Source organism: Tamandua tetradactyla, chromosome 12 (genome assembly GCF_023851605.1).
Source record: "Tamandua tetradactyla isolate mTamTet1 chromosome 12, mTamTet1.pri, whole genome shotgun sequence".
Lineage (NCBI taxonomy): Eukaryota > Metazoa > Chordata > Mammalia > Pilosa > Myrmecophagidae > Tamandua > Tamandua tetradactyla.
The window spans coordinates 13,853,235-13,874,031 of record NC_135338.1 but is presented as its reverse complement, the minus strand read 5'-3'; the positions used below and the strand labels follow the sequence as shown (position 1 = coordinate 13,874,031).

Genomic DNA, 20,797 nt, shown 5'->3' with positions numbered 1-20,797 from the left:
TATTTCTTGTTAATTGTAATATCTTCGGTCTTGTGGGTATGATTCAGTTTCTGCTTCCTATGGTGCCTCATTCCTTTTTTTTTTCTGGTGCTTGGTCTGGGAATTGAACTTTGGTCTCCCTCATGGAAGGGGAGCATTCTGCCACTGAACCACCACGCACCCCTTATTGTTGTTTTTTTAATTGATCTTTTTATTGTGAGCTCATTGGGACTTTATCTGTGTGAATTATTTCTTATCCTTGTTTAAAGTATGTTCCTTCAGAGAGAATTTACATCTGTTTCTCCCAGGGACCCAGAGGCGTTGTCTGCCTAGTACCGCCCGACATTGTCATTGGTCTTCCAGACGTGACTGAAGGCCAGATTCTACCACTTTCTACCCAGAGCCAAAAGCTCAGAAGGGCAAGAGACCTCACGTCTTTGGAGATAAGGAAGTGGTTTTTTCCTCCTCCTTAATTTATCTCTCAGGGAGAGTGTTGCCTTTTGTAGTTCCAGCTTTTTGGTCTTTGTCTGACTTCTGTCTTGAGCAGGTCTTGGACTTTGTATTATGTCATGCATAGTGTCATTTAAAATAAGGCCATGGTGAGGATATAGAACAACTGTAACTCCCGTATGTTGCTGGTAGGAGTTTAAATTGGTATTGGAAAACGTTTGGCAGCATCTAGTAAAGCGAAACATAGGTCTATCTTGTGATCCAGCACTTCCATTGCTATATATATATCCAAGAAAAACATAAGTCCAGCAAAAGGCATGCAGAAGAATTTTCATAGCACCTTTATTCATAATGGCCCCCAAATGGCAGCTGTTTAAAACTTCATCAGTAGGAGAATGAGTAAATTGTGGGCTACTCATACAACAGTACACTACACACAATAAATAGAAACAAACAAAAGACACGTGCAGTGACATGGATGAATCTCAACGTTAATTAGATTGAGTAAAAAAAGCTAGACACAAAAGAGTATAGCTGTTTGATTCTGTTTATATTAAGTTCAAGAACAGGCAAAACTATTTGGTGGTGATAAATACTCTCTGGAGAGTGAGAGTATTGACCGAAAAGAGGCATAAAGGAATCTTCTGGGATAATGGAAACTTGAGCTCAGTGGTATGTACATTTATAAAATTCAGTGAGCTCTACATTCAGGTTTGGGTTTTGACCACCTATCGTATATTCTTTTATAGCTCAATTTAAAAGAACAGAAAGAAATATATGGCCATGAGAGAACAATAAGATGTTCTCAGGACATCCTCTGTTTCATTGCTCAGTAACTTCCTGGGTTTGTGGTTTCTTCTGTTTGTGTGTGCATATCTGTCTCACTCTCTTTTTAGTTCAACTATGCATTCGGAGATTTTTATGTGTGTAATAAAATATATATAAAATGAAATTTGCTATTTTAACCATTTTTAAATGTACAGTTCTGTGGCATTGATTACATTCGCAATTTGTACAGCTATCGCCATCTATTTACAAAATTTTCATCACCCAAAACAGAAACTCTGTACCCACTAAGCAATAACTTCCCATTTTCTCCTCCCTCCTGCTCCTGGTAACCTGTGGTCTACTTTCTGTCTCTGTGGATTTGCGTATTCTAGATTTTTCATATAAGTGGAATCTTAAAATTTTGGTTCTTTTGTGTCTGACTTATTTCACTTACCATATTTTCAGAATTTATCCATGTTCTATTTTGTATCAGTACTTTACTCCTTTTTATGGTCAAACAATATTCCGTTATATGTATATCCAATTTTCTTTATCCATGTAACTATTTTTTTCATTTAAAAGCATCATTTCTTTATTTCAAAAGAAAAATAAAAGACCCTCCCAACCCTGTCCAAAAAAACCCAATAATAATAATAATAACAATAGTTAAAAATCCTATTATAAGCCATAAGGAAGCATTGAGAGTTTGAGTATTGCATTCTTCAAGTGTGCTGTTTGGATTTTTTGTTTTTAAATTGGTGACTATACACATATAAAAAAACCCTTAAAAGTGCCGCCAAAGGGCGGGCCGCGGTGGCTCAGCGGGCAAGAGTGCTTGCCTGCCGTGCCGGAGGACCCCGGTTCGATTCCCGGCCCCAGCCCATGTAAAAAACAAACAAACAAACAAAATATAATAAAAACAAGAAAATGTTTAAAAATGTTTCCCTTTCTTCCTTCCTTCCTTCCTTCTCTGTCTTTCCTTCCTTTCCTCCCTCTCTCTTAAAAAAAAAAAAAAAAAAAAAAAGTGCCGCCAAAGAATTTTGCTTAAAATTAAGTATTTAAAGGGCTATTTCAGAATACTGTAGTAGGGTTGTGCGGTGATCCTGGGGGCGTGACACTCTCGCTTTTCTGTCCGAGCAGAGTTGTTAAGGGACCAGGTTCAGAAGTGATCATACTTCCCAGCTTAGCATGAGTGGCTAACATGGGTGAGGGTGAGAAAGTCAGGGAGATCCATGTATTCGTCCACGGACAAGGAAAATCCACCCTGAATCCAAACATTCAGACATGGAATGTGATAGGATTTCACAGTAAAGTTAGTCTGGGAGCAGGAAAGGTGGTGAACTCAGAAAAGACAGATGATTAGGATGACCTCATTTGCCCTAATTAGGTTTTCTCATCTCTTTCGTGGGTTTAGTGCAGTCATTCAAGCCACAATTTAGAATGCCCTTCAGTGTGTTCCAGGTTGTTGGTTCATATTAAAGGACTGTTATAAGATTTGCATCCCAAAGAAAATCATACTACATAAAAATGATTCAAGATTTTTGCCCAAAAAACTTCTTGGATAAAATCTAAAAACTACTTTGCAATTATGTCTCTTGAAGAAAAAAAACGTTATCCTAAATGTAAACAGATCCACTCAACTCTTGTTGTAGAAAACTTCAGAGTAGGTAAGTTGCTGTCTAAAATTCTTTGCTGCATGCACTCGCCAGAGGATAGGGGAGCAGCTGCTTTGTGCCAGCATCATCTGGGGGATGAAAAGAAACATTACACATAGCTAAAGAGAGGGCATCCCAGTCCTTCCAGAGAAGGGCAATGAAAACCACAAGGAGTAAAGTGCTGAACGTCCTGTTGCAAGTCTTCATGAGGGGGACCACACAGTTGGCCGCTGTGGAGACAAAGACCAAAAGAACCGCCGTGACAGCTAGAAGGATGTTGATGAGTTTGCCCAGAAGGTTCCGGGCAGTGGCATTCTCCAGCCCTTCCAGCTGCACCACTTGCTGCTGCTACTGCAGTTCCATTTTGGAGATGCGGGTCTGGCATGCTCCAGGGCTTCCTGGATGTCCCAGGCCCGTTCATAGAACTGATATGCAATTTTCTCTTCCATCTGGCCAATTCTTGCTTCAAGTTCAAGATTTCATTCTGGTGGAGTTCTGTTAAGTCATTTAGTTGTTCTTCTAATCGTTCACACCTATATCGTCCTCCTGTAATGTTTGCATAATTAAAGAATAGTCCCTCTGATAATGCTCCTTGAGGGTCTCAAAGGATTTCTCTAGCCTGGCCTGCGTTTCTCAGATCTCCTGGATCTCGTGTAGTAGTGCATCAAATCCTGAGCTCTGCATGTCCAGGGTGCTTGTTTTGGAGCTGGATGCTCCTACAGCAGTGCCCCCAGTCATGCTGTTGGCTCCCACTGAGCCTAATGTGGCACTAGAACAATCTTCCTCACTACCATATTTTGGGGTCGATTGAAAGTTTGAAATCACCCCCAAAGTCTTCCCCCCATCCTCCACTTGACCTTCCTCTAAAGAGTCTTTCAGATTAGAGATGTTGTCTGCGCTGCCAAATTTATTCCGAATCAATAAGGCGATCTCTCTGGGCTTTTGAGACTACAGCCCCTGCTGCTGAATGGGTAGCCTGGGAGAAACTGGAGAGTCCACCCTTGACGCTGTCTACCATACCCTCACTGAAGATAGTCATCTCTGCTCCCACATCCTTCAGACCTTGGTGCATGTCCCTGAAGACACCCTTTGGCTGTCGCAGGATCCCATTCTGTTCTACCTCCCGGAGCTTCCGGTGGTAGTGTTCAAGCTTCTTTTGTAGCTGAAGGATGGTTTGGGAGGATTTCTGGTTTTTCTTCTGAAAGACCTGCTTGATGTGGGCTGCTTGCTGCTTGTCCGCACTGTTGGCAAGCTTTAAATACTCAGCAACATTGTCATTCCAAGCTGTTTGCGCAATCTTGATCTGTTCTGTGAGCTTCAGGATCTTCTGATGCAGGTGAGCAATAGCAGCCTTTGTACGCTGAGGGTCTGGTGTTCCATCCCCAGAGTCTGTGTGGATGATGCCATCCGTGCTAGAGGCCACTGCACGGGAAGTGTGGGCAAGGCTGCTTACTTCCAACCGCTCGATCTTGGATAGCTGCCTCCTGAGGCTAAAGCGCTGAACCACATTGTCACCCTGAGTATCTTCAGACAAAGCAATCCACAGGAGAAAGGATTTTCTGAAAGGAGCTTCTTAGAAAAGTCGATGGCAAAACATTTTGAAGTCTGTCATAGATGTCGAAAGAATTTTCTTGGGAGCCGCAGCAAACTTGGAGCCATTTCATTGTTCTGTCATGAGATACTGCAATGCCTTCATCTAAGGGCGGGAAGGATGGAGGCTTTTAAATGTATTTTAGCTATCATTATAAGGAGGGTTACCCATGGTTTATAGACTACTTCTGCGTTGCTGGGACCAATTTTCAAAGATAAAAACAAAAAAGCATTTTTTGTTTCTCATTTTAAAATAACTGGTGTCATTGCACCAATATTATCTTTTTATTACAAATGTATAACATTTCTACCTTTTGTGTTAAAAATATTTTTCTAACTTTGGAAATTTGGTTGAAGCATAAATAGAATTCCTTATCCTGCTTTTGTAACTTTTCAGTAAGCAGAAATTATTTTAAATAAAAAAGTTTTTTGTTATAACCTGGGAACTTAATTACTATTTATAAATCTGAATTTTAAGCAGCCAATTTAGAGAAATTTTTGGACTGCTATTCATTCATAGATAAGGACTATCTGTAGTATAATGAACTCGTCATATAATTTTTGTAACTGCTTTTTTCTTATCTTTTAAGCTATTTTGTCATTTATATTACTTTCCAACTTCATTACTAGTCTGCATTTCAAAGACAATGAAATCTGTACTTCTGTGAAATGTGTATGTGAAGGGTATGGAACTTGATAGAATCTTAGGGCTGACTGAGATTAAGGGAAAAGCAGTTTGATAACATTTGGCAGTTAGATCAGGGATGGTAAATACCTTTTGCATACCTTTCTTCTTCCTGAGTCTTTTTCCACACAGTATTTTAGGTATTTACTGCCAGTTGATTGTTTTCACGCCAGGGCAAAAATCTATTTGCCACTTTTGACTTCGAGGATAAATTTTTGGGAGAAACTTCTGGAACACCATAATTCTTGTGAATAATGAGCTATTCCATCCCATTGTATGAAGTAACATAATCATAATCCTAGAATCCCAGTTATTTAATGTATTTTAATCTTTGTCTCTTGAGATTTAAATTTGCACGTGTTTGCAAAGCTTACTGTATCTGCTATTTTTATATGATCTTAAAGCATAATGTAATTTTTTGAAATCCACACACTCATGTGTCACATTTTTAAACTTTAACTGTGTGATGTTTCACAATGTTATTTTTTTTTTCCCGTGTTTTCAAGGAATGGACCTATCCTATGAGACGAGAGATGCAGGTATGAGAGTTCTGTATTTGTCCAAGCTAACTGATATTATTATTATTATTAAATAACTTGATCTCATTTCATAAAGGACTTAGAGCTGCTGACTCACTGAGTAATTTAAATAGTCACCTATTTGCAGTTAATTTCAGATCTTAAAAAGATGGAAAAATGAATTGTTTTTCTTCCTTAGGAGAGGGACATATTAATGCACATATGTGCTAAAGGGGTCACTTCCTTTCTCCTTATCTGAAAAATTGGATGCTTTTGAAAGTATCCTTATACTTTCATTATTTATACATTAATTTATACTTATACATTAGCTTTATATGCCATTTGTCTGATTTAGTACGTTCAGAAGTATTGGCTGTTCATCTTTGTGTCTGATTTTCACTCAACTTCCATAAGTAGATCCTTCAAAAAACTAACTTGAGTACTTCAAGTTTGGCAGGAATTAAAATGCTAACCCACATAGCATTCTTTTTTCTTTTCCATTTCTTTTTATTTACAGGCAACTCTACTAGCCCCAGAATCAAGCAGTGTTTCCTGTACCTGGGAATCTCTGTCTTTTTTTTTATATTTTTATTGACAAATTTTCACACACATACAGTCCTGACATGGTATACAATCAGTGGCTCAGAGTATCATCACAAGTTGTGTATATTCATCACTATGATCATTTTTACAACATTTGCATCATTCCAGAAAAAGAAATAAAAAGTAAAAAATCATACATACCATATCCCTTACCCCTCCCTCTCGTTGATTACTAGTCTTTCTATCTACTCAGTTTATTTTACCCCCTCCCCCCCATTATTTATTTATTTTTTTACTCATACCCTGGATAAAAGGAGCATCAGACACAAGGTTTTCACAATCACACAATTACACTGTAAAAGTTACTTTGTTATATAATCGTCTTTAGGAATCACAGCTATTGGAACACAGCTCAACAGTTTCAGGTACTTCCCTTTGGCCACTCCAATACACCATAAACCAAAAAGGGATATCTATATAATACGTAAGAATAACCTCCAGGATAACCTCTCGACTCTGTTTGAAATCTCTCAGCCACTGAAACTTTAATTTGCCTCATTTCTTTCTTCTCCTTTTTTTGGTCAAGAAGGGTTTCTCCATCTCATGATGCCCAGAGTTCTTTCCCATGTTGCCAGGGAGATACATAACCCCTGGGAGTCATGACCCACGTAGCGAGGGAGGGCAGTGAGTTCACCTGCCGAGCTGGCTTAGAGAGAGAAACCCGTCAGAGCAACAGAAGAGGTTCTCTGGGGGTGACTCTTAGACCTAATTTTAAGTAGACTTAATTTATTCTTTGCAGGAATAAGTTTCACAGGGACGAATCCCAGAATCGAAGGCTCAGTGTATTGATTTGGTTGTCCCCAGTGCTTGTGAAAATATAAGAAATTCTCCAAATGGGGAAGTTGAATATTTCCTCCTTTCTCCCCATTCCCCCAAGGGGACTTTGCAAATACTTCTTTATTTACTGCGTAAATTACTCTGGGATATATCAGGGCATCACACTAACCTGGACAAACCAACAAGATCTCTTGCCCTATTCAAGATTCCATGTACTTATGGTGGTCAACTAAACTGACCATGCAGGTTAAATTAGGTAATGCGCTACCCAAAATATAAATTTTGTATCAACTAAACAACTCTCCCTTTGGTTTCACACAGAAGTTGAAATTTTAAAATATGGACGATATCACCCTTTAGTATTCTGATCTACATTTTTCCTATCCAGATTAGCTCCATTCATATCTCTAATCAAAATCTGATCCCTTTTTCAGCTTTTTAAACAGTTCCTGTATGGGGTAATGTTGACTTTCATAGCTTGAGATGTCATATAAATACACAAAGTTTCTGGGAACTACCAGGTTATATACAAACAGCTTAGTATCTTAGAATTTAGAAATAACAGCTACCACTCGTGAATCTATATGACTGCTTTAAGACTTACAATCTAAGGCCCTTTACAATCGGCCCGAACATCTGATAACCCATGCTCTCAACTTCAGTTCACCGAGTTTTTATATTATAGTTAGTCCATAAAAGTGAGACATGATAATTTTTGTCTTTTTTTTTCCTGACATATCATTTAACATACAGTCCTTAAGGTTCATTCACCTAGTTGGATGCCTCACAACTTCATTTCTTCCTGTGGCTACTCAGTAGTCCATTATATGTATATAACACAGTTCCCCCTTCCATTTCTCAGTCATTGTACCCTTTGGCCATGTCCATCCATTGTGAATCTCGAACACTGCACCATAAACACCAGTGTGCAAGTCTCCATTCAGGTCCCCACACTCAGTTCCTCCAGGTATATACTTAGCAATGGGGTTTCAGGATCCTATGGCAACCCCGCCCTTAACCTCCTGTGGAACCACCACACTGCCCTTCAAGGGCTGTACCTCTCAGCTTCCCTACCAGTAGTAAATAGGTACATCTCTTTCTCTGCATTTTCTCTAGCACTTGTTTCTCTCTGTTCTCTAGACTTTTAAAAATGTTTCCTTTCTTTTTTAGTGAAAATTCATTTTTAAAAATATGTGAGTACCCATGAAGCATTTTACTTGATAAAATGGGGAATAAAATGACTAAAACATAATTTCTACCCATAAGAAGCTGGTAGAACTTAACCTCTACTCAAATAATTGTCACGTCTTATAAAACTGACAAAGATCACACTATATTAGTACCTAGGACATGATATATCCACACTGAACATTAAATTGTTAAGACTGTCAAAAGGTGAAAATTTTCTTTGGTCTTTATTTAATTTTGCAATAATAATATTACTTCTTTCAATTATAAATAAAAATTCTAGTCCTCTTGCATCTTGCACTCCTTTTGATTTGGCTAAATAAGGTTTTGAGTAACTCTAAGGAAATAATTTCCTTTATGCCTATTTTATTGCTAGACTGTAGCAGAGAGTAGAAGTAAAATGTAGAGAGGCTTTATTAATCTAAAAGAAACAATACAATGTTCTAATTCTACCCAAATAGCTTATAAGAAGCATTATGAAAGTTCAAATAGCTGACTTTTCATAACTATTTTAAAATTTTGAATGTCTCATGTGATGTTATAAAGCATATCTGTATTACTCTTCCTAAATATTTGCTCAGTCTGGCTAGGAAATACTCCCTAAATAATAAACTTTTAAACAAATTATAGTAACCATGAAAACACCCAGAAATCCAGTTATATGGTACATACATGGATTTCAGTTGCTGATGTTAAATATCTCCATTTTTTTTTTCTAGGAAATTTTACCTGGATTGTTTTTAGGCCCATATTCTTCTGCTATGAAAAGCAAGGTATGAACTTTAGGTTTGATACACCAAGAAACTTTATTAACCAACTTTTCTGGGGTAAGTTTTTCTAGTAGTTACAGTTTTATTTTTGGGGGAGTCTTTATAGTAATTGTCATTCTTGAGTATCTACCTATTTTCCAATTTTTTCTGGACCAGAGTTTCTCCAGCATTGAAAACCAAAACTCCCTGAGTTTTCTTATATTTTATTTTTCTCATGAAATCCATGTATTTGAAAGATTTATTCTACCAAATAATTGACCTTTATCCTCTGAAATATTAGACATCTGTAATTGCTAATCATACTGTCTGAACAAAATATGATTAAAACCCAAAATTTAAAAATTTAACAAATTTAGTATTACCTTATTAAGGGTAAGAATGTGTGTGTGTGTTTTTATTGAGAATGACTCAAATTTCACTTCTGTTTTACAGATTTTAGGGTTCTGGGTGCTCTCTAGAATATAGCTTTGCACTATGTAGATGTCCTGTATAGTCAAACTGAATTAATAGACTTCAGGTGCACTATTAAAATGGGTAGAATCTTAGTTTAATATATGTAGCAATGTTGCTACTTCCTAGAGGAATCAGCCCATGCCATGCTAATATTTCTTTGTTTATAAAAATGCTTCTAATTCCCTTTGATTTATTCAGCTATGTTTTCCTGAATACCTTGGCTATTTAGAAATCAGTATACTTAAATTGTAGTTTGTCTTTCTATAGTAGTTTTTGTAATACTGTAGAGTCTTAAATGTTCTTGTTATAATTTGATAATGTTTACAAATTTTAGGTAGTTGGAAATTAGTAAAAATTAGAGTCATTTCTAACTGGAAGGTTTTTTGACTATTGAGACATGATACAAGAGTAACCCTAGTTATATTGATGGCCTATAGCTAGGTTGGAAAGAAGAGGATTTAGTAAAAGAAAGGTATTAGAGAAAAGGTAGGGCACATAATATAGACTTAACTGACTGACTTTGTAAATAACAAATATAAACAAAATATTGGCCTTCAAATTGATTTTCAGATGATTTATTTTTTGTATTCTTACTGTCCTTTATAAATATAGCTATTATAGTATTTATCACATTACATTTATTTATAAATCTATCTTCCCACCTCTCTTCTACCATGGACTTAGGAAAGGGACCTTGTTTCTTCAGACTTCACCCAAAAGTTATCTTTTATCAAAAATAATAATAATGGAGATAAAGAAACTTTAATAATGAATAAACTCCTTTTTGAAGACTCATTTGCTTAAGCCTATCTTTCATTACATTCAAGTACCGTTTTAATAAAAGGGACAAATTCAGCTTCTTCGTAACAAAACTGTCTCTTTTTGCAAATTTTCTCTATTGTTTGTAGATATTGAAGTAATAATTTGCTTTATGTAAAAAATCCATTGAAAAGTACAAAATATTCTGTTCACTATTACATTTGGGTTCTATTTTGACAAGTTTTTTTTTTTATTTAGTCATAGTCTAATTTGCCTCCATGCTTGTTAAAATAGGTTTAAAATAGGTTTTTATTCATAATTATAGACATCTCTTGTAGTTTCTCACAAAATATATATAAAAGACCCATCATAAATTATCAAACATGAATGAAAGAATGAACATTGAATTCATTTTGCAGTATTAATATACATGTGAAGAAGAAATATTGATGATTAATCCTACCTACCTTAAAACCTTATCTCTCTTAAGGATGTACTTAAATACAAAAATAACTGAACTCTATACTATGCCAGACATAGGAAAATTTACTGCAAAAATTAACATTTAAAATATTTGAAAACCATTTGAATTATTCTGTAACATGTCTCTTGAATTATTAGTCCTACTGTTCTGGACTGTTTAATGGAGAAAGTGGGAATTATATAGAATTGTAAACTGGAATTGTCTTGGAAAGTACAAAGTCATTAATTCTGATTTCTTTTGGAAGCATGACTTGCTTATTCATTTGGAGTTGATATTTTAACTTTAAGATTTTAGAAGAATTTTAAAACTGAAAGGTTAATTTGAGTCAGTGAATTATATAAATTATTTTTTGTGGTAGAAAAAATATATTAGAAGGGGTAGTATTCTAGGGATTTGTGCTCTAGTAGTGCTGTTAACTTGATCAGTAATGATGAATTCTTTAATAATTTAACTCTCTTAATAGATCCTTTAAAGAACAGAGGCTGTAGTCAGTATATATAATTACCATTTACTAAACACTTGCCATGTGCCAGGCACTATGCTAAACACTTTATTTTTAATTCTCAAGTCATTCTGTGAATAGGTGGTGCTTTCCCCATTTTCAAATAAAGAAACTGAGCCACAAACTAAAGTCATTAGCAGAGCTGGGATTTAAACCTTGAGGTCTCATGACTCTAATGTCCATGCTTTTAACCACTATGCAATACCGCTTCCCAAGTAGATTATTAAATAATCTGTGTAGCTCTGAAATTACAGATATATAAAGTAGAGTTTTTATCCTTTTCAGGACATTTCAGTATATTAATTTTGAGTCATGGAAATATCTTGCTAATCACAAGAGTTATATTATTATAAAATTAGCTTTAATCTATCATACATAAGGCTCAGATGTGGTTGTATTATTTCTAAAGTATTATTCCTATGTGTTTTCAAACAGTTGTGCTATAATAAGATACTGTTTTCTATTTTAAACTATTTTTCCTCCCTCCCCCCCTTTTTTATAGCTACCTATACTACAGAAACATGGAATAACCCATATAATATGCATAAGACAAAATATTGAAGCAAACTTTATTAAACCAAACTTTCAGCAATTATTTAGGTAAGAATTTTTGCTATGATTTTTGTTGAGGGTAGCAAAGCATCTAATGTTTTTATCTCAAGTTTATTTTATACTAACAGACTTTATTCTGTACATAACTTTTTTTTAATCATACAGTATCTAATTTTTAAAATAAAAATTTTAAAATAAATTACATTGAAAAATAGGTAGTTCATGCGCATAAACCAGAATTCAAACGATATGAAAGAATTTATATCCAAAAAGCAGGTTTCCCTGTGCCAGATCTCTTACTCAATTCCCCTCCCTAGAGGCATCCACTAGCACTTCTTCCTGATTATCCTTCCAGAGTTATATGTCCCACATACAGGCATAATCCTATATATTAACTTTGCATTTTATCCTGACTTTTTCTGTTGTTTTTTAGAGATTGCTCCATATCAGTACACATAGCTGCCTTACTCTTTTTAAGTTACATTGTAATCCATTGTATGGCTATACTAAAACTTATTCAGTCAGTCCCCTATTGGATGGACATTTAGATTGTTTCCAAACCTTTACTTATATAACATATAGTGAATATCCCACCACATATGTCATTTAATTTATATGTGACTCTATCTCTAGGATAAATTTATAGATGTAGAATTGCTAGATCAAAGAATATGAGCAATTTAAAGTATAATAGATATTACAAACCATCATCCAGAGAATTTTCAATTTACTTTCCCACTCTTAGATGAATGAGAATGACTTTCCTTAGTACCTCACCAAAACAGATTATAAAACATTTTATTTTTACCAATCTCAAGGAATAAAATTGGTGTCTCATGTATTTTTTGTTTGTTTTGTTTTATTTTCCTTCATGTATTTTTAAAAATTTATTTATTAATTAAAAAAATAAGAAACAAAATAAAACAACATAATCAGTAATTCACAATATCATTACCTAGTTACATAGTCATCATTTCTTAGAACATTTGCATTAATTCAGAAAAAGAAGCAAAAAGACAATAGAAAAAGAAATAAAATGAACACAGGAAAGAAAAAAAAAGATGATTATACCTATCCTTCATGTATTTTTATTTATTTTTATTTTTTAATTTTTTTTTACATGGGCAGGCATCAGGAATCGAACCCGGGTCCTTGGGCTTGGCAGGCAAGCATTCTTACCTGCTGAGCCACCGTGGCCCGCCCCCTTCATGTATTTTTAATTGGCTTTTCTCATTTACCTTAAATGGAATGAGGCTAAGCATCTAAAGGTTTTAAATGTTCTCTATTTTAACTTAGTTTTTCAAATAAAGAATATATTATATGATATGAAAGCCAAAGGATACATAAAGGAATATAATGGAAGTCTCTTTCTTCCCCTAAACCTAGCCAACCTGCTTCTCTCCTGGAAGGCAGCTACTGTTAATTCTTCTTTGAATATCTTTCTAGAGATACTGTTCATCTCCATAAAAAATATATATTAAAAGTATTTTAATGCTCTTATTTATATTGTTTTGTAAGTGTATGTAACCATGAAAGAGCATGAAGTATATCAATGTGGATTGATATGGAATGATCTCCAAGATTCATTACATGAACAAAGTAGGTTGCACAACCATGTGTATACTTACAATGTGTTTTTTAAAATATGTACAGATACATTAGGCATATATGTTCTTGTATATACATAGAGGATTTCTGGAGTAATAGAAAAGAAATTTTATAGTTGCGTCTGAGAGGAAATTTAGGGTCTGGAATGGTAAGGGACCTATTTTTCATCATATATACTTTGTCTTTTTTTTGTTTGTTTGCTATATAATGAGAGACACAATTCATTCTTTTTCCATGTGACCGTTTCTTTATTACAGCACCATTTGTTGAATTTTTTTTGAGGGGAAGTGTATGGGGCAGGAATCAAACCCAGGTCTCCTGCAAGGCAGGCGAGAATTCTACCAATGAACTATTGTTGTACCTCCTGTATATACTTTAAGAATGTTTTACCATGTGCATGTATTTTTTAATTAATAAAAATTAGTTTTTTTAAAAAAATCTATAGGGTAATATAAATTATATGTATTTTTTCTAGTTGTAAAACAAATACTTGTTTCTTATGGTATTTTTGGAAATACAGAATGACACCAAGAAAAATATTTTAGAATCATCCATAATTCTACAATCTAAAAAAAAAAAACACTTTAACATTTATTATTTAACACACAAGGTACATTTCCTTCTAAGTCTTTGTTGTGTATGTATGAATACATACATGTAGACTTGTGTGTACTAAAGAAAATGAGGATGTTATATTTTTTAATGCCATATACATTTCTAATTTGTATATAAGTGTTGTTTTTTGTTATTAATATTCTGGGTGCAGGTTCTTTATCCTAATGGAGGGACCCTTTCTTCTTAGATTTTGAATACAGACTTCTTATAGATTGATAGTTCTACGTGTGGTTCTTGACATGCAGTAAATGTTTTAGTTTGACTTAACTTCCCCCCACATGAAGCAGTATTTTGAATAATATCTATGTCTATATAATCACTTTATGATAAATTTATTGTTAAAATCCTTGTGATTTTTTTATTGGGTTTTCCTCAGATTCTGAGCTTCAGCTTCTCTGTGATAAGGCCTGAATTTATTGAAGTTATTTTTTAATTAATTAATTTATTAATTAAAAAAATTAAGAACATTAACATATCATTCCATTCTACATATATAATCAGTAATTCTCAATATCATCACATAGTTGCATACTCATCATTTCTTAGAACATTTGTATCTATTCAGAAAAAGAAATAAAAAGACAACAAAAAAAGAAATAAAACGATAACAGAGAAAAAAAAGATTATACATACCATACCCCTTACCCCTCCCTTTCATCTATCACTAGCATTTCAAACTAAATTTATTCTAATATTTGTTCCCCCTATTATTTATTTTTATTTCATATGTTCTACTCGTCTGTTGACATGATAGATAAAAGGAGCATCAGACACAAGGTTTTCACAATCACACAGTCCCATTGTGAAAGCTATGTCATTATTAAGTCATCATCAAGAAACATGGCTACTGGAACACAGCTCTACATTTTCAGGCAGTTCCCTCCAGCTTCTCCACTACATCTTGAATAACAAGGTGATATCTACTTAATACGTAAGAATAACCTCCAGGATAACCTCTCTACTCTGTTTGGAATCTCTCAGCCATTGACACTTTGTCTCATTTCACTCTTCCCCCTTTTGGTCAAGAAGGTTTTCTCAATCCCTTGATGCTGAGTCTCATCTCATTCTAGGGTTTTTCTCAATCCCTTGATGCTGAGTCTCAGCTCATTCTAGGGTTTTTCTCAATCCCTTGATGCTGAGTCTCAGCTCATTCCAGGATTTCTGTCCCACATTGCCAGGAAGGTCCACACCCTTGGGAGTCATGTCCCACGTAGACGGGGAGGGTGGTGAGTTTGCTTGTTGTGTTGGCTGGAGAGAGAGGCCACATCTGAGCAACAAAAGAGGCTCTCTTGGGGGTGACTCTTAGGCCTAAATTTTAAGTAGACTTGACCTATCCTTTGTGAGGTTAAGTTTCATGTGAACAAACCCAAAGACTGGGGGCTCAGCCTATAGCTTTGGTTGTCCACCCTGCTTGTTAGAATATCAAGAATTCAACTTGGGGAAGTTGAATTTCTCCCCATTCTCACAACTCCCCGAAGGGGGCTTGCAAATACTTTTCCACTCACTGATCGAATCACTCTGGGATTCATCGGGGTATCACTCTGGACAAACCAACAAAATCTCATGTCCTACCTGAGATTCCAGGTATTTATGGTATTCAGTCAAACTATCTACATAAGTTATATTAGGAAATGCACTAGTCAAAATATAAATTTTGTACCACATAAACATTTTTGCTTTAGTCTCACACATAGGTGACATTTAAAAATATTAATTACCACCTATTTTCAGCACCCTGCAATAATGACATTCCTTTGTTCTTCCTCATGCAAAAGCATTTTTAAAATTTGTACATTTAGTCACTATTATTATACACTCTAGGCATTCCTACATTATACCATCTCAGTCTTTATCATCTATCTTTCTGATTTCATTTATGCCCCCAGCCCTCCTCCCTCTATCATTCTCACATGCAGCTTCATTCAGTGTTTTAACATAATGGTATTACAGTTAGGTAGTATTGTGCTGTCCATTTCTTTCTTTTTTTTTTTTTCTAGCATGGGCAGACACCGGGAATCGAACCTGGATCCTCTGGCATGGCAGGCAAGCATTCTTGCCTGCTGAGCCACCGTGGCCCCCCCTTTTCTTTTTTTTTTTTTTAAATATGGGACGCTTCACGAATTTGCGTGTCATCCTTGCACAGTGTGCTGTCCATTTCTGTTGCACAGTCTGTATTGAAGTTATTTTTTTATAATCTTAAATGACCATTAAAAACTAACTTTTGGGTGGGCCATGGTGGCTCAGCAGGCAGAGTTCTCGCCTGCCATGCTGGAGACCAGGGTGCAGTTCCCAGTGTTCCTGGTGCCTGTCCATGTTAAAAAAAAAAAAAAGAAAAAAAACTAACTTTTTAAGCAGCATTAACCTTAAAAATTAATAAATTCAGTAGTCAGTTAATTACCTATAGTTGTATTAATAAATGGATGATCCTAAATAGGTTAGAAATAGAAATATTTATTTAAAAAATAATAATAATAAAGAAATGGGTGTTCTTCACAAAAGAAAATAAGCCTAAGTATAAAATTCCAGGGTAGTTGATCTCTTATCTGTTTTTTGCTTTATTGAAGAGTAGTTCAAACCACAGTCACATTTGATCCATGTTTCCATCAGTCTGCGGCCTCCTTTTGTATGAGAGCCTCCTCTTTCGGACTTGGGCCTTTGTCTCATTTGTTCTTGTAGGGTTGTGTGGAAGGGTCCTAGGGCCACTTGGAGAAGAATCTGGTCCTAGGGAAGTTGGTAGAAATATGAGAATAATGGTTAAGGGTGACAAGGGATTATTATCTTAATAGATTTTCTGGTTTGTGATTTCTTCTGTCTTAACAAGATGTACTTTTTATATTAAAACAACAGAGAAATGTTATCATGTTATTTAAGGTTTTAAATGCCATGTCCGAAGCAACATAAAATCCAGGGCCTAATTCTTGGGAATAAGATACTTTGTGAAAATTGATTTGTATTCTTTTCATGGTTGCCAAGATATTTTTCAAAGTTAAATTTTATATACATGGAATGTTATCTAAAATTGTGCTAATCACAAAAATACTCTATTTTCAGATATTTAGTCTTGGATATTGCAGATAATCCAGTTGAAAATATAATACGTTTTTTTCCCATGGTCAGTATCAATATTTTAATATCATTTATTTTATGATTTGACTTTTTAATTTCGGTTCTAAATCTTGATGCTAATGAAACATAATTCTCTCCTATACTTTTAGTTTGTTATGTTTGAAGTTGTGGGATTATTTTTAAACAAAAAAATTATTTGTAGAAACTTTTTTGTAACCTCCAAAAATGTGAAACATCGTATTCACATTTATTAAATTCAAATTGAGATTAAATTTTAGTTCCTGTATAATTTTTTAAACTTATAATAGTTGTGTTTGTAGCATTTTGGAAATTCTTGAATTACAATAATTTTCTTCATATAAATTAGCAAACTACTGACTGATCTTCAATATATTTTGTTTTGTATGTATTTTATGTTAATAAATGTTAATCCCCATGTTTTATTATAAGCCATTATCTTTTGCTTTCAGACTAAGGAATTTATTGATGGAAGCTTACACACTGGAGGTAAATAATATTTCCTTTCTTTAGCTAACATTTATTTTCAAGAGATTATTTGTTATCATTTTTTTAAAATTTGTATTAGTCTGAAATTAAGGATGTGGATGTTGTAATGATATATAATAGAATATCCCCAAATTTGTTTTTCTCCAACTACTTGTTTCATTTGGATATGCTTTTTTAAATATCCCTAGAAAATAATTTTCAAATTTTCTATCATCTTTATCTCTCTTTAACTTAGAAGTCTTTTGTAATTCTCTACATGGTTAGTGTAAATAAATTGTAAAGATCTGAAAAATAATTATGCAGGTGTGTGTATATATGATATTAAATGTTTAAGAAAAGATTTATTTTACTTGGCAGGATGTATGGTTTTAGTATATTTTAGCTGCTGAATTCAGTGTTTTTCTATCAAAATAACTATTTCTTGTTTTTTCAGGAAAAGTTCTTGTCCATGGAAATGCAGGGATCTCCAGGAGGTATGAAGTTGAGATAGTCTTTCTTTCTCTAGCCTTTAATTAATGAGGTGCATTTTCTGTTTTTTTTTCTAATAAAAATTTCCCTCTCTTCAGTGCTGCCTTTGTTATTGCATACATTATGGAAACATTTGGAATGAAGTACAGGTAAGAAAGTACTGTAAAACAAAGCCGTGATTTAAGGTCTCATTAAAGTGAAGTTTAATGCAGATGTTTTAAGAGTTTGAAGTTAATATCCTCTTGATTATGTCATCTAATCATATTTGATTAGATAAGCCCTTATATCCATCCTGGTTAGTCTCATAGTCTTTGTAGCTTGTCTTCCTTGAATAGATCTACTTAGACTAACATTTTTTATTTTATGGGACTAGTGCTAACAATTGTTATTTTTAAAAGCCAGGGTAACATGATAGAATACTCCATGAACAGCTACATATCTACCATTAGGGAATTGGTTAGTCTGAGTTTAAAACTGTTGAACACAAATATCGTTTGCTCTTTTGGTATGTTAAAGCTGCCAGAATACAATATAGCAGAAATGGAACGGCTTTTAAAAAGGGAATTTATTAAGTTGCAAGTTTTAGTTCTAAGACTATAAAAATGTCTAAACTAAGGCATCCAGGAGCAGTTATCTTGAAGCAAGAAAGGCCAGTGGCTGTTACATAGAAAGGCACTGGCTGGTGTCTGCTGGTCTTTGCTCCCAGTTCTATTGCTTCCAGCTTTTGAAGCCAGCAGTTTCTTCTCTAAGCCTTTGTGGGCCTTCACTTAGCTTCTCCAGGACACAGCTCTGGGTTTTGGCTTGCTCAGCATCTCGTGGGAGGTATACGGCAACGTCTGCCGGCTCTGCTCGTGTTTAAGTGTCTGTTCTCTCTGTCGGCACTCCAAGCATCTCCAAACTTCCATGTCTCTGTCACTCTGAAGCAACTGTTTTCCAAGTGTCTGCGTCTGAGTTTTCTCCAAAATGTTTCCCCTTTTAAAGGAATCTAATAAATCAGTCAAGACCCACCTTGAATGGTTGGAGTCACATCTCCATGTAATCAAAAGGCTGCACCCACAATTGGGTGTCTCATATCTTCATAGAAGTAATCTAACTAAAGGTCAGACCCACAGCGGAGTGTGTCAAGTCTCCATGGGAACAATGCAATCAAAGTTTTCCATCCTAAGCAATAGTTCTGGCCCCATAGGATTGGATCAGGATTAAAATATGGCCTTTTCGGGGTACATAATTGCTTTAAATTGCTATACTTGCCTTGTTTTAAAAAGATTAATTTGCTGTGTTTTCCTGTGAGTGTAGTTGGATGGAAATTTACCTGGGTTTTGTTTGTAACTTCTATTCACACATTGTAGTCTTTTGTATCAAAATCATCTTTTCCAAACATGCTGCATAATTTTTTTTTTCATACTACATAATTAAAAAAAAGGAGAGAGAGAGGTGGAGTGCTCATGAGCTTCTCCCCACAAACAAGACAGAAACCTGACCGGTGTACAGTATTTCCTTTTTCGCTGTGTCTTATTTTATCAGTTAGAAATCTTGTAATAGTCATTGACACCTATTTTTTTACTTCCCTATCTCCCAAACTGATCTATCACCAAATCTTGTTTTGTATCTCCTAAAACTCTTGTCTTTATCTTTATCTCCCTCTTCTAATCCCATTCTAATCTCCCTAAATCCAAGCAGTCCAATCCCTTGGACTGTTCCAGTAGTATGAAAGTAGGCACGTTACCCAGTCTGTTCTGTTCTCCAGTCTGTAGACAGAATGATTGTTTAAAATGATAAATCTTGTATAATCTCCTTACCCCAAAAGCTCACAGAGATTTCTGCTCCTTAATAATTCATAACATGGCTACTGAACTTTGTGTGACATGACTCCTTTCAGTCTCTCCATTGGATCCACACGTCTGATACATAGTAGACACTCAAATGCTTCTGTTTTTTTGGTGTCCTTTATGTTTAAATGATAATGAAAAAGTTTACTTTAAAGTAGCAGTTCTTAAAGGAATATTCTTTGAATACAAATGCTTTGTGTATTTAATTGAACCAGGTAAGCAATGATAGTATATTGAGCATGTACTATGTGGTAAGTACTAATAAGATGCTTATACTTATTATCTCCCATGCTCACAGTAGTCCTGTAACATAGGTATCATTATAATTCCCTTTTTATGAATGAGAAAAAGCTTAGGTAAGTTCAACTTTCCCAGGACAACCAGTAAGCAGACGAAGTGTGATACTCAGTCTGACCAAGCTGTTGATTTTTCCACTATAACTCACTAACCCTCTTAGCACAAGTTGTATGGTTATGGTTTCCTTTTATAGGTAAATTTTTAATTAAGTCCCTATTCTAGGTAAATTCATTCTGGAAGAATTAGAATTAATTCATGAAACAATTCATGTCATTAATTTTCTTTTTTCTGTCAGAGATGCATTTGCTTATGTTCAAGAAAGAAGATTTTGTATTAATCCTAATGCTGGATTCGTCCATCAACTTCAGGTAAATGTCTCCTTTACCTCATTAAGGCAGTCAGAAAGTAGGATACTTAAAACCTTTTGCCCACATAAACTAAGTATAGAATTTACTTTGTAAATATTTAAAATTGCTATGATTCTATGTTTACTACATGTAGCAAGTTTTCCTATTCTATAAGCTTTATCATTTCCATGTTGATTCAAATTTTGTTGATGTTGGACAGATGTACTAAAAAACACTAGAGATTTCTGAATTACTGTGTTAGTTAGATTCATTTGTCAGCTTGGCCAGGTGAGCATACCTAATCTTGCTGCTGCGGACATAAGCCAA

The 20,797-nt window shown here is 34.7% G+C and overlaps 1 protein-coding gene and 1 pseudogene across 7 annotated transcripts in view; one reads left to right on the top strand and one right to left on the bottom strand.

Annotated features, from left to right (window-relative positions):
* STYX (serine/threonine/tyrosine interacting protein) overlaps window positions 1-20,797 on the top strand; it is a 56,594-nt gene that overhangs the window by 5,477 nt on the left and 30,320 nt on the right. For 5 of the 7 annotated variants that reach the window (XR_013160232.1, XR_013160231.1, XM_077122621.1 and 2 more), the window contains exons 2-9: window positions 5,634-5,666; window positions 8,933-8,986; window positions 11,684-11,781; window positions 17,008-17,068; window positions 17,493-17,529; window positions 17,963-18,002; window positions 18,096-18,146; window positions 20,419-20,491. Coding sequence is in view for 5 of the 7 variants with exons in the window: in XM_077122621.1 (XP_076978736.1) it covers window positions 5,634-5,666; window positions 8,933-8,986; window positions 11,684-11,781; window positions 17,008-17,068; window positions 17,493-17,529; window positions 17,963-18,002; window positions 18,096-18,146; window positions 20,419-20,491 (447 nt within the window). In the remaining 2 variants the exon portion in view is untranslated. The remainder of the gene's footprint in view (window positions 1-5,633; window positions 5,667-8,932; window positions 8,987-11,683; window positions 11,782-17,007; window positions 17,069-17,492; window positions 17,530-17,962; window positions 18,003-18,095; window positions 18,147-20,418; window positions 20,492-20,797) is intronic. The other 2 variants (XM_077122625.1, XM_077122626.1) reach the window with 1 other exon arrangement.
* Window positions 2,819-3,924, bottom strand: LOC143651812 (transmembrane and coiled-coil domains protein 1 pseudogene; annotated as a pseudogene).